Source organism: Dreissena polymorpha, chromosome 7 (genome assembly GCF_020536995.1).
Source record: "Dreissena polymorpha isolate Duluth1 chromosome 7, UMN_Dpol_1.0, whole genome shotgun sequence".
Classification (NCBI taxonomy): Eukaryota; Metazoa; Mollusca; class Bivalvia; order Myida; family Dreissenidae; genus Dreissena; species Dreissena polymorpha.
The window spans coordinates 86,633,041-86,646,803 of NC_068361.1; the positions used below are offsets into that span (position 1 = coordinate 86,633,041).

The 13,763-nt window shown below is 33.4% G+C and overlaps 1 protein-coding gene across 1 annotated transcript in view; it reads right to left on the reverse strand.

Moving 5' to 3' along the window:
- LOC127837588 (uncharacterized) overlaps positions 1 to 13,763 on the reverse strand; it is a 377,541-nt gene that overhangs the window by 112,890 nt on the left and 250,888 nt on the right. The window contains exon 2 of the mRNA XM_052364840.1: positions 3,124 to 3,147. Coding sequence (XP_052220800.1) covers positions 3,124 to 3,127 — 4 coding nt within the window. The 5' untranslated portion in view covers positions 3,128 to 3,147. The remainder of the gene's footprint in view (positions 1 to 3,123; positions 3,148 to 13,763) is intronic.

The window sequence follows — 13,763 nt, forward strand, 5'->3', positions numbered from 1 at the left end:
CAGAGACCGATCTCAAAGACTTGGAGCTATGAAAGTAACAATGGCAGATGAACCAGCAAAGCATGACTATACCACATCTGACATCAAGGATCAATGATCACATAGTTCGAGAGGCAGGTAAGTCATTTCACGATCTTGTAAGTGCCTCGGGCGACATATACATACCAGCACACGGTGACATGTCTGTCATGGATCCTAGACAAATACTAATTATAAAAGCAGTACACATGTTTGCGACACATGTAACCCATTTTTCTAGTCGAAAAGACTTAATTCGGCCGCAAAAAGTAAAAGACAAGTATACGTGCTTAGCGGAAGTGGCGACCGGGAGAACAAACAATATTGCTTTCAAAACGTCTGAGGACCACCCTTTGCCCTTAATCTACGTAGAAGAATGGCGGGGGGGGGGGGGGTCTGCCAGCATGCGAATCCTTTACAAGCTCCTCAGCACCGGCATAATCAAACGCACCGATGTCGAGTTCTACCTAGCTTACATTACAAAAATCTTTGACTTCACAAGGAATAACGAACTCAATATTGAGCATGGGTTTCGTTTGGTATTCTTTCCACACATACGGAACTTCAAATTCTAATCAAAACGTAACGTCACGCGACAAAAAAGAATTTTAGCATCGATGCAACCATGAGTAAAGTGTCGTATCATCATGGAAAAAAACTTTAGTGCCCCTTTGAAACTAAGTATCGGTACCGTAACAAAGAAGCCTGGATACCCGCCAAGATGGACCAGTTAAAATTTACCAGATCTATGAGCCTGAACTTTTAAGCATTGAGGCATGATTTACCTTTGGATGCTTGTGATCGCAAGTTCACTCTCAATGGAATAAAGCTTGGTCTTAAAATCGTGTACCCGAAACAATATTGGAAAGTGTTGAAATTAATAAATACCTATCGGTAATAAATGCGGATGTCCGTGCGCGTTGTGAATCCCAAATGTAACCAGAGATTAGAATGGAAATTGTGAAGTTTTCGATGAAAAACCACGTATTATGTCAGCTCTAGGCGCGATACATTAGAAAGGGTCATCTAAGGTCAGACTATCGGTAATCAATGCTGATGGCCGCGCGCGTTGTGAATCCCAAATTTTACCAGTGATTAAAATGGGCATTGTGAAGATTTCGATGAGACACCAAGTATTATTTCAGATCTAGGTGCGATACATGAAAAAAGGGTCATCTTAGGTCAGACTGGTAAAACTGTAGCAGACCAAGGGGTTAAGCGCTAATCGATTACGTAAGGACGGAACCCTTAAGTTAATACACGTTAAGATGCCATGAGTCACATGACACCAAGTTATTTCATTATAAAGGTCCACGTGGCCGATGCTTATATAAGTGTGAAATTGTATTAATACAATATCAAAGTAACCTAGCGTATATTGACATTTTCTGGTGACTCTCATATAATATTTATGATCAATAAACGTCTTCCGTTTGATGCATCTATGTCAAAGTTATTGAATCGTATACCACAAACCGCGAGTGCAAGTTATGGCAAGAAAGGGTTTCAAAAAGAGTATTTGTTATTTAGACGAATTATTATAATCGCTAAACCGTGCGACCAAACAAAAATGTTTTACATGAATTCAGACGTTTGTTCCAGGAATAAAGATGCCAAATAAATTATAACAAATTCGGAGGGCCGTTCCAAAGATTATTATACATGGGAATTACGGTAGGTTCCGAAAGTGATACCTTTATAGACGAAAACACATCTGAAATACTTTAGGATTTAAAGCAAACACTTAATTGTAAAACGATTATATAGCGCCATTCTCAAAGTGTAATTTGGAAGTTTAAATTGCTTTAACAGTGTATTAATTGTAATCGTACGTTTTTCAAAAGGCTGGTTTATCGTTGTAATAAATAAAGAAATATTGGCACCGAACTCGCATTACATATTACAAAGTTAATCAATACGAAAGCGCATCTCCGAAGTGCCACTTACACGCATGACAGACAGTCGTTTATGCGCAGGCCAGCTAGACACAGTTTGGAATTGAATACATGTGCCCACTATGCTAGCACCGCTTTCGTCTATCACAAATAAGGTACTTGCAAGCCTCTACGCGGAGACGTTTGTATTTATCATGTGAAATATTATCTAAGTGAACTGACAATGACCCTGGCAAAATTGGAATTCTTTTCGGCCATTCGGGCATCTTTCTGTCACAAGAATGACATTTCAGCTGGTTCTTTTATACTGTATGGATATTTGAAATCCACATGTTTTTAATAATATATCAGTTTCGTTTACACACTTGAATAAATCCTATCTAACATATGTATATTTTTGTATGACAATTCTCAGCACAGTTAAAATTTTAGTTTTATACTCCCACATACTTTAGAGTTACGACCTTAAGAACTTTCATATGCACAATGGTTTATTACATACATGTATGCCTGGTAAAATTATGAAACATCGTATTTGCATTTTTGTCATGCACAGTATTGAATTTTGTCTTAATGGTAATGATTTGACTAAATATTGCTCGCTTAATAAGAAGGATTTTTTGAGTTTTGTAGAATGAAGCTCCCGCTGTTTCTTTTGTTAAATTGGTATTAAATAACTTAATATCTTTTTAACATAAAACTATGCAGAGCGCCAAACCTCACGTGACAAGGTCATGACCGGTGGGTTACATGGTGCGGGCTTCTTGATTAGTCGAGCGCTTTTCTTGCTCGGAATTGCTTTCTACCTCCCTTACCTCTTTTTATTTTTATTTAATAATCTATCTGGTATGAAAAGTCGGCCTTACCTAATGCTAACCCTGTTTTTGTATTAACACGAATGGCATGCGCCTTATGGAATTGTGAGTGTATGTGCATGATTTAACTAGAATAAAGCTTTATTTACCCCACAGAGTTTGTTTTATTTTTTTTTTAAATCAAAAGGACCATGTGCCCGACCATAATTATTGTTTAAATAAACATTTTAAGCATTCATGTATTTAACGAACAGCGAAGTATAGCATGTGAAACAAATGTTCAAGAATATCATTATGTAACTTCAAACCACCCATACTAATTCTTACTTGATATTAAGGTTAAACATCAAGACAAATTACATTTTAAAACACATTAATGATTATAATTTACTCACTCATTTTCGCATGCGTTTTTTCTTCTGAAAGGGTAAAAGAAACACCGCGTAAATGTGTTGCATTAGGAAAGGATACATGCATGATTCAAAATAAAGTTAAAGCTAGAAACAAAACGAAGAAATCAAATAAACATATTTAACTCACTGCTCTCTGTCGACTTACAATGATCAGTGGGACCATCTTTTCGTGATAGATTGAATGTGGATAAGAGGCCGATGTCAAGTGAAATCGTGAGGTCTCATTTCGTTACACATGTAAGTGAATCTTTATTCAGCGCATAGGTCAGATAAAGGCTGCCTTGGCTGATAAGATTTCTACAAAAAGAGCGATAAAAAGGCCTACGAATTAAATTAGTGGTAACATAATAGGAGGGCCTGTTTTATAGCTCTTAAAAAACAACAACAGGAATGCTTTCTAAAGCGAGTATACACGATCGAGTAATATTTTGTTAAAACAATTTTAATGTTGATGAAAAAATAGTATGAACATTCAAAAGCGGTGTTATCCGAAAATAAACGAAGTCAGAGCATTGAACTATTGCAAATCATACAGTTAACATTTATTATGTACAAGCGACATATACACTAATGACAAATCCCAACTAATCTTTGCAGATTTGTTCATACAGCACATCGATAGTGTCTGGTGCCATAACAAATGCGAATATTCTGTGCAGATTTGTCCATACATTACATCGATATAGTGTCTGGTGCTATAACAAAAGCGAATATTCTGTGCAGATTTGTTCATACAACGCATCGATACAGTGTCTGGTGCTATAACAAAAGCGAATATTCAGTGCCGATTTGTACAACACATCGATACAGTGTCTGGTGCTACAACAAAGCGAATATTCTGTGCAGATTCGTTTATACAACACATCGATACAGTGTCTGGTGCTATAACAAAAGCGAATATTCTGTGCAAATTTGTTAATACAACACATAGATACAGTGTATGGTGCTATAACGAAAGCGAATGTTCTGTGCAGATATGTTCATACAACGCATCGATACAGTGTATGGCGCTATAACAAAAGCGAATATTCTGTGCAGATTTGTTCATACAACACACTGATACAGTGTCTGGTGTTATAACCAAAGCGAATATTATGTGCAGATTTTTTCATATAACACATCGATACAGTGTCTGGTGCTATAGCACAAGCAAATATTCCTTGCAGATTTGTTCATATAACGCATCGATACAGTGTCTGTTGCTATTACAAAAAGCGAATATTATGTGCAGATTTGTTCATACAACACGTCGATAGATACAGTGTCTGGTGCCATAACAAAAGCGAGTATTCTGTGCAAATTTGTCTACACAACAGATCGATACAGTGTCTGGTGCTATAACAAAAGCGAATGTTCTGTGCAGATTTGTTCATACAACGCATTGATACAGTGTCGGGTGCTATAACAAAAGCGGATATTCTGTGCAGATTTGTTCATATAAAAAATCGATACAGTGTCTGTGTCTTCACCAAAATCGAGTAGTCTGTACAAAGTCGTTCATACAACACATCGATAAGTGTATTTTTATTAAATAAAATCTTTTTATATGACAATAAATGTTTTCTTTTTTAAAATAAAATAAAGCCATAATATGGAAAATGACTATGTCTCAATTATTTATTTATCTACGGCGAACATTTTGCGACCTCTAGATGCCTTATCTTTTAAGAAGGACATGTCGTGTTTAGAAAGTGCTAATTAAAACTTAAGTCCTCAAATCTAAGCAATGCAGCAAAAATGTATGACAGATGATGTTCGTTGTTACAAAAAAAAACAATAATACAAACTAAACTGATTTTATTATGTTATATTCAATTTGCTAATATAAACTGAGCAATGAATAACACAATCATATACATTAATAAATAATTTGCATATGCCATTATGAAATATAAGATCATAATCTCTAATAAATGAAACACTATCTGTCACCACCCTTAAATGCTTGCACAGATATTCAAACAATAAATAATGTGTTACATCATTACGGATTTAGGTATGCATGGATTTGTTTGTTAGTATTCAGGGATGTCCATATTTTGCTTATTATGTTTAAACAAAGGCTTGTCGATTTTTATACACACAATTGGTTTCAAAATAACAATACAAGTCGATTTTGCATCTCCTAAATCCAAAAAATATTATTTAATTGTGACGTTTTTAATAGACGCGCCCATTAGTATACAAAAGCATTAGGTTGATTATTATGTTGTTACCATAAATTGAGAAACTGGGAGACATAATCAAATTGGTAAAAAGGATTGCAAATGTAATTTGTGTACATTAATTATTATATTTTAAAACTTGAGTTTGAATCTCAGGACATTTAATTTGAAAGGAGTAAGTTTGTTAAAAAAATGACATATTTTTTTAGACGTGTAACGCATAAAGTATTGCTGCTTAAAAGATGGAGCCATTTAAACATATGAATAAGATTGTGAAATTGTTCACCTGCATACTTCTGTTAAAAATTGTGCGAACAATTTGTGGAAGTTTGAGACAAAGTAGAGTGCGGCTCCACCAATTCGGTTACATGTTCAGTTTGTTTGAAGTTCTTATGAGAAACGCAGTTTGCATTCCTAATAGAGGTAATTGGTATGAACCCAGCTTTCTAATAAAATGTACACTTGCCTTCGATTATAAAAATGTTGTTCCAAACTTATTTTGTTATTGATGATTCTGATGTATATAAACGGTTTTTATGGTACACGTATTTTATTTTTAAATAAATGATGATAATGTATTAAATGATTGTTTTACATTCAGGTCTCTGTTTTGTTTACTCAAGCAGCACTTTAATTTTAATAAACATAGATATATTTCTCTGTCTGATACCTAGGTGGCAGACAAATATTAAAATAATTTAGAATGGCGCGTTAATTATACGTTCCATTATTACACAATGTAGCACGCTGACAATTGATTAAGGTACTGTAGTGTTTGTTCGCTAAAATGTGCGAGAGCTTTAACCCCACTTGAGTCTTCTTTAAGATGAAATTATCGTCGTTATGCCTTTTTAAAAACTGTTACACCTATTGATCAGCCCACTTACCTACATGGTCGATCTAGATAAACTATGTACACGTTCGATGTTTACATTGGAATTTTGACAGTGTAAGAAAGAATTTATCCGTTGAGGGAACTGTTGCAGCAGTGACCTTTGAAACGCACTTGAGACGTTGATATATATGCCGGGATGAAAATCACGCATGCATGTTAACTGTGCCATACTATAATAATAAGCAATAAGCATAAAATGTCAAAGAGATTGGTACGATATGGAACATATATGAAAACCAACAAATCCAACATACCCAAATTCAAGTAAATCGGTACTGGTTGAGTGCTATTTCCGCTGTACAGTATAGTCCGTTATTGTAAAATGATAATAATTTAACATACTATTCGGAAATGTGTAAATTATTTAACTCGTTTTAGTTTTAGTTTTGCTTTAATGTAATTCAGTAAAATAGATGTAAAATGTATATCATTTTCAATTACATATAGCAACAAAATCAGTTCCATATATATAAAAAAAGTGCATGTTTAAATCGCAGAAATCAATATCAGTATTAACTGATACGGTTTCATGTTTATCAACAATACATGGGTACTCGTACTAGCTGTTGCCACGATTCCTTTTTTTCGACAGTTGCTTCAGTAAGCAGACATAACGCATATCTCATTGAGAATGTGTTTTATTTATTTCAACGATTCATTAAATAAATAAACAACAAATGAAAACATTTATTTTTCCTATCACATGAAATCACATCAAATATATATTATTATATTATAAATATATTATTCGTGAAATAAAAACATACACAAGTCGTCGAAATATACTCTAAAACCTTTATGTGTAGTTTTTCGCTAGCGAATAAAAAGGGTTAATACCACGTTTTGCAAGCCAAATTTGTTATGTAGTAAAAACCTGATATTTCCGCACCCGCGCATCCGAGTCGATAAAGAGTTCGCGGCGCGGAAGAGTATAGTTTACATTTTTGTATCATGAAATAGTCCACTGAGTGTAACGTTGAAATCGCGTAACACAGCTCTTATTAAAGGTCAAAGGGACAGGTCAGCCAATAGATGCATTCGCAAAGACACAGAGGAACTATATAAATGTGTCAGTATTCCCTACTTTAAAAGAGCACACGGTACTTACTTCTACACGTTATCGACATAATCGCCCCATATAGTACGAGATAATCCGCTGATAAGAGTTATGTATGCTAACACAGATGTGTCACGAGAAAAATTCGCAGGTTACTGCCTGGTCGCCAAAATGTGCTGTACATCGTACAGTCGGTTAAGAAAATGCTTCTGAGAGCGGGGTTAATTGGGGCCTGTTATTTTGGATTGACGTCGGTCAATGAAGTAATCGTTTACCGCAGATAGATTAACACGTAATAACAGTTTTTCCATTCACGTAATATAACAGTACAGATAGGCGGTAGCTTGAAATTCCAGTAAATGTATATTTTACCATGTCCATGTATTAGACTGATTAAAACTGTTTGTCTATAGCAATGTGGTAATATTTGCTGCCTCAAGTCCCTTCGAACGCATCTACAATGTTTAGCATTTACTACATTTACTATACATGTAAGCCATGTAAAACCCTTGTTTTAATAATAGCGCGAAATTGTTGCTGCCATCTGTCAAGTTCAACTCATGAAAAGTTTGCGAGTTGCAACAAACCATATGCTAAGTATAGACGTGCAACTTAGTACGTGTAGTTTTTTATGAAGCAAAATTTTAATCAGAATTAATGTACACTATCAGAAAGTTTTGACACATTGAAACTATACAAAATGAAAAATACGTCAATTTACTACGGATACATTGCAGTAGATATATTGGTGAAATATTGGTGACAGGGAAGGGGACATGTCAAGACATGAAAGTGAATAAAAATTAAATGGAAATAAATGAAATGACGCATTTTATTTTAGGCGAAACATATTAAATATTTTAATATGTTTTTTTTTTTAATTTGGTTTGCTTGAGAATAAAATACAATGTTCGTTGATACCAATAGATTTATTATAATTACGTTTTGGTCCTTTCTGTGTTAGACTCACACAAGGAGACGTGTGCACTCATGTATAGAGCAAATTAGCTTATGATGTGGGTCGTGATTGGAACATCCAGGATTGAAGGCAACCAGTTCTATCTGTGTAGAATTTCTTGTAAGATACGTTAGTAAACAGCTCACTTTACACTCAACCTGTACACATTTTCTACACAAACAATAGCTTTGATAAGATGAACACAATGGGTTAATGTCCTTGCAGCTTTAACTTCAGTTGCAGAAGGTTTAAAATTTCATTTATTTCCTATTTTCTGATTTGTAGCTCACATCCGGAATACATTGTGAAATATCGATTGCTGTTTAGTTTTTATCAATCGTATGTCCACATAAACGGTTTAAACAAATCTATTTTATTGTTTCCAAATACATGTACTCTAAATCTTTACAATATGAATTGTACCAACTCTACGATGCACTTTTAAATCCGTTAGTATCTTATTTGATGAAATGTAAAACGTCCATAGACACATCTCTCTGACAGTACACACATTGCATCTGAAGTCACACACTATAAGCAGTGGAACGTCTCATAACATACACGGGTATTTACGGATAGGCAAAAATCTATAAAAAGACGTTTATTCATAGATCTTTCGAATAAGAGTAACATTTTTTGTAATGAAAACTTGTTCATTTTACTATATTTATTTACAAATTTTTATTTAATATTCTCAATAGATAATACAAAAGTTTTAAAGGGATGTCGATGCCTGTTATGATATAGACATACTTGAAGTCAGACCTTTAAAATTGCACCTACACAATATGTTATGGGCCAATCCAAGAGTTTAGAAACACTGGTTGAGGTACGTCACAGGGAAATTTTTATTTAATTCACACACATTTAATAAACACTCGTGTCTTACTACCATTATTACTTCTACTTCTTTTTAAAAATCTTTAATTACAACTACAATTAACAGGTTTTCCACACGTTGTGAAGATTGCAGGTAGATATGCATGCATATAAACGTCATATTTAAAAGCAAACATAAATGTAATCATTGTTGTAATGAAGAAGCAATGATTCAGTTTTAACATTGCCAACTGTTTTCCAAGTTAATTAAAAAAATGAATATGTTCAGAGTGTGCTGGCATGTAAATTTCTTTTGCAAAACAATTTCAGACGAATCCCCAACTCCAGACAACAGCAACTCAGGTTATGGTTCAGAAGTCGACGTGTCAGCGCATGATCATAAGATTCGAACTGGACACAAATCAAAGGAAACGTATATTTGTTTAATAGACTTTATTAGTTATTAATAATAATAATTATTATTATTTATCAATAATTGCTAGTATATTACATAAAATAGGATGCAACTAAAAACTATCCAGAATCATACATTTTATTATGTATATATACTGTATGACTGACTTCTTAATTGATTGCGATGAAATTCGTGGGTGCAGAAATGATAAATGGAAATTAACAGTTTTATAGATGTGCAATTAGTAAACTGACCCTTAAGTTACCAGCATTTGCAAATGTTCGATGGAATTACTTTTTTACAAACATATTTTGCTGTATTGATAGTCGTACACACGCGGGCTTTCATTTATACTTAATTGTTTAGACATAAAAGACCAAATGAGAATTATCCTTCTTCCTTATGTTTTCTAACCATAAGTTGAATAATAATATCATACACATACGTTTTATATTTTCTCCTATTTCTTACCAGTCGATTAACACTTAACCACCGCTGAATTGTAAGAATCAACGACCGTTAATGATATAAAGACCTGTTATTTTGAGATAATTTAACTCCAGAGCATTTAGTGCAGTTAGCGTAAATTATGATTATTTATGTACGTGTTTTCCATTCGAAAACACTTTATCTTTATGTTATTAGATTTTCTTAAGAAAAAATACAACCTTGGTTGTTTAAATGACCATAAAATGTATTAATATTGTTCATATTAATGTATAGGCAATGTACCATTTATATTTCGCAAATGAAAACACCGGCAATGCCGAGTTATAAAAAAATGAACTTTTATATAATCGGATGTTTAAAATTCCGTTCTGACAAAATGTACTATAAAATATTTCGATTGATATTGGCGACACAACTATAAACTGGAAATAATTTCAACAGCTTGCTCGTGTGATCGATCATTCCATCGATAATAAAATCCAATGTTAATGTTTACAATATGATGATGCTCGATTTTCACATATTTTAGCAAATTAAATTTATTATATAACATTGTTTAGAGGGTTACGCAGGGATTATTTGTGTTAATTAATTAATTTTTTTAAACCTCACAATGTGTAAAATGAATATGAAATATTGATATAAATGTATGTTATTATCAGACGCAATGCGAACATTTCCCATTATGATAATATGTTTTGATTGTCATTATAACTGACTTATAAAACACTGTGCGTATATCTTTATCGTGGTGATAATAGTTCACCACGTACGCGTTTTAAATGAGATACATGACATGAACGCTAAACAGTGAGATCACGTGAGAAGCACGCTGGGTTGTGTTCTACTATTAGTTCCTTATTCGGCCATTCACCAAACGTTATCAGTGACACCTTAGTAGAATTGCACTGTACACTTCGAGGGGTGAAAGCGAAACGGTTCTAAGTGCATTTTACAAAAAAATAAAGAAGAAGGTTAAAACTGAATCAGATTAACACTTTAAACAATGAAGGCTGTATAATTCCAAGTTTGATAATGAGTATTCTGTACTTATCACATTTTCAAAAACAAAAAAATTATTCGAACAACTAAGAACCTTTTCGCACTGAAATTTCACATTTTTTGTACTCAGCGTTAAGAGCTTAACAGTCCTAAGTGATTTGTAAAATAACTTAAATGATCAATTTACAGTATTAATTTTATATAAAAAAATTCTTATATTGAAAATAACAATATTAAAAAATGGCACTTAGATCCTTTTGCAGTGAACAAATACTTTATTCAACTACTTTTTAAGAGCGAAAAAGGTGAAAGCGACATTCAGTGACTTGAAAAAAACATTGAAAATTTTCACTTTAAGGCATATATTTTCAATTTAATACTCTTAACATTTCTATAAAGTTATTTCTGAAAAATATATTTGGAAAAAATTGCTCTAAACAGATAACCTAAATATATTGTTCTTATATCATTTAATAATACTTAACATTTTTTTATATCAATTGACGTTATTTAATTCTTAATATTAATTTATTGCAGTTGTTTTTTGTCTTAACATTGGAGATGCACAAACGTATTCATTAAATGTCTTAAACAAATAATGTTTTTGTTTTGAATTAACAACACACTAATCAAAAAAAGTTGTCGTAGTGAGTGTTTCCAACAATCAGTAACACGTTAGAAAAGGTGCATTGGTGAATCTTACGTGATAGACCCTTAAGTTTTTCATTCTTATTTGAAACCTTTTTCGGAATTAATGGTTGAGTTTGAAATGATTTGTATCATTCTATCATTATTTGAGAAATTAATTTATGCTTTGGCAAATATTTGGCGTACTTTGTAGGCCGAAGCCATGTCATTATACATCAAAATTTATTGCAAAGTTTAGTTTCACAAATTTATATATTTAATGATTTAAAATCATAAATATTAGTTTAGTACATAATTAGTTTTACATACAGTGAATCTGGCATGTCTTGACGGCCCAGACTTCCCGAAACTCAGTCGGACCTACGGACATGTCCGGCACAAAAAGTCAAGGGCCGATCGAAATTCTTAACTCGTCGGCCCAAAATGTCCGACACAAACATTTTCGGGTTTACCCAAGAAATTAAATGTATTAATAGAACATTGACTAAATACGGCGGAATACGCACTTCGCCGATTTTGTGAAATACGAGATGTTGTGAAATTCGAGTGTATTCGTCGGTCAGTTAACCCACTGTTGATTGGTCAAAAGTCTTCTTGTGAAAAATCGGAAAAAATCTATGTTCAGTGATGAATGTTCTTGAAATACATTTGGTTCCCTGCATATTGGTGACGAGTAAATAAGTGCTTGCTTCATGCCAGGATCGGTTCATTTGAACATCATTCGATCGACTTTTAGTTTTAAACAAAAGTGAACGTTAAACAAAGCAAGAGCTTGCGGTTATCAACGATATCGACGAACATGCACGGAGGTTAACGGGGATTTATAACCAGGTGATTTCGTTTTCATTGTCCTTCTTTTGTATTAAGTAAATTTGTAGTAAATTGGTAAATATCAACAATATATTGTGTACACACCGGTCTCACTGACAATCACGTTATGACGTCACAATCTATGTATAGAATATCAATAATGTGGAAGTTTTTAAATGTCTTAAAGCCTGAAAATTCAAAACGGGATGAGATGACAACTTGCAAACGATCGTGAGCTAGTGGAAAAAATACGAGGATAAGCACCCACGATCGTGAGCTAGTGGAAAAAATACGAGGATAAGCACCCCCCTCGTAAATTCGTTGAGTCTTGGAAGACAGGCAGACCATGAATTTAAACAAATAACTTTGTTACTCAAAACAAATTCACTTTGATTAATTTTCGGAATTCCATTTTCTATTTTAAGATTATCATATCAAGATGTACTTCCATTGTTCATATCCGTGTTTATATTTTTTCTATGATCACGAGTGAATTAAAATCGATATTCCACCGAATCCAACACGTTTTCGTTTAGTTGTTATGCTTTTTTACCGTTTATTCACATTGTAAAAGAGTTTAACTGAAGATATTCCCTGGACTAATGACGAAATTTCGTCAACAAAACGACGTCATATCAGTGTATTGAGGTACGTCACGGGAGAAGCTCCGAGAAAGGGTAAATTTTCAGCAAAAGGGAAACAGCTGTTAATTATTTTCTTGAAAATGGGGCATAAAAGAAACAGAAAATGTGTGAATGTCAGTGTAAGTTCGTTTGTTATTTCACTCGTGATCATAGAAAAATAATATTTTCACTCACATGATCACTCGTGAAATAACAAACGATCTTACACTGACATTAACAAATATCCTCCATATATTTTCTTTCCAGAGCAATTGCCCCCAAGGAGCCAGAGCCTGGGAACTCGCAGAACGATGAAAAAGACTGGGAACAAGACGACAGTGAAATGACATTAAGCTTTTAAATAGATACGATACAGATAGTGATTGTATTTGTGACTTTAATAATGAGGAAGTTACCAAACTTTGTGTCTTTACTTTGTTACTCATAGTAATATGATACAAACTAAAATGATGAAGCAATATTTACGTATTTCTTATTATTTACACTTTTCTCAGTTTTGTTTTGAAATTTCACGTATGTTCTTTGGTCTGACAGAATAACCTTAGGTCTGACAGAAAATTCTGACCTTTTTTATAAAAAGTACATACTCACAACAACTGCAACATCCACCATTATGTAAAAGAGCACGATTTTAGCATGATGTTTTATAAAATGTGAAGAGTCTTAATATAATAAGAGTTACGGTAGTATGCAGAGACAGAATTAAGAATAGCGAAAGTTGGATGTTGCTGTTTCACATTTCATCAAAAAGGTGCCACA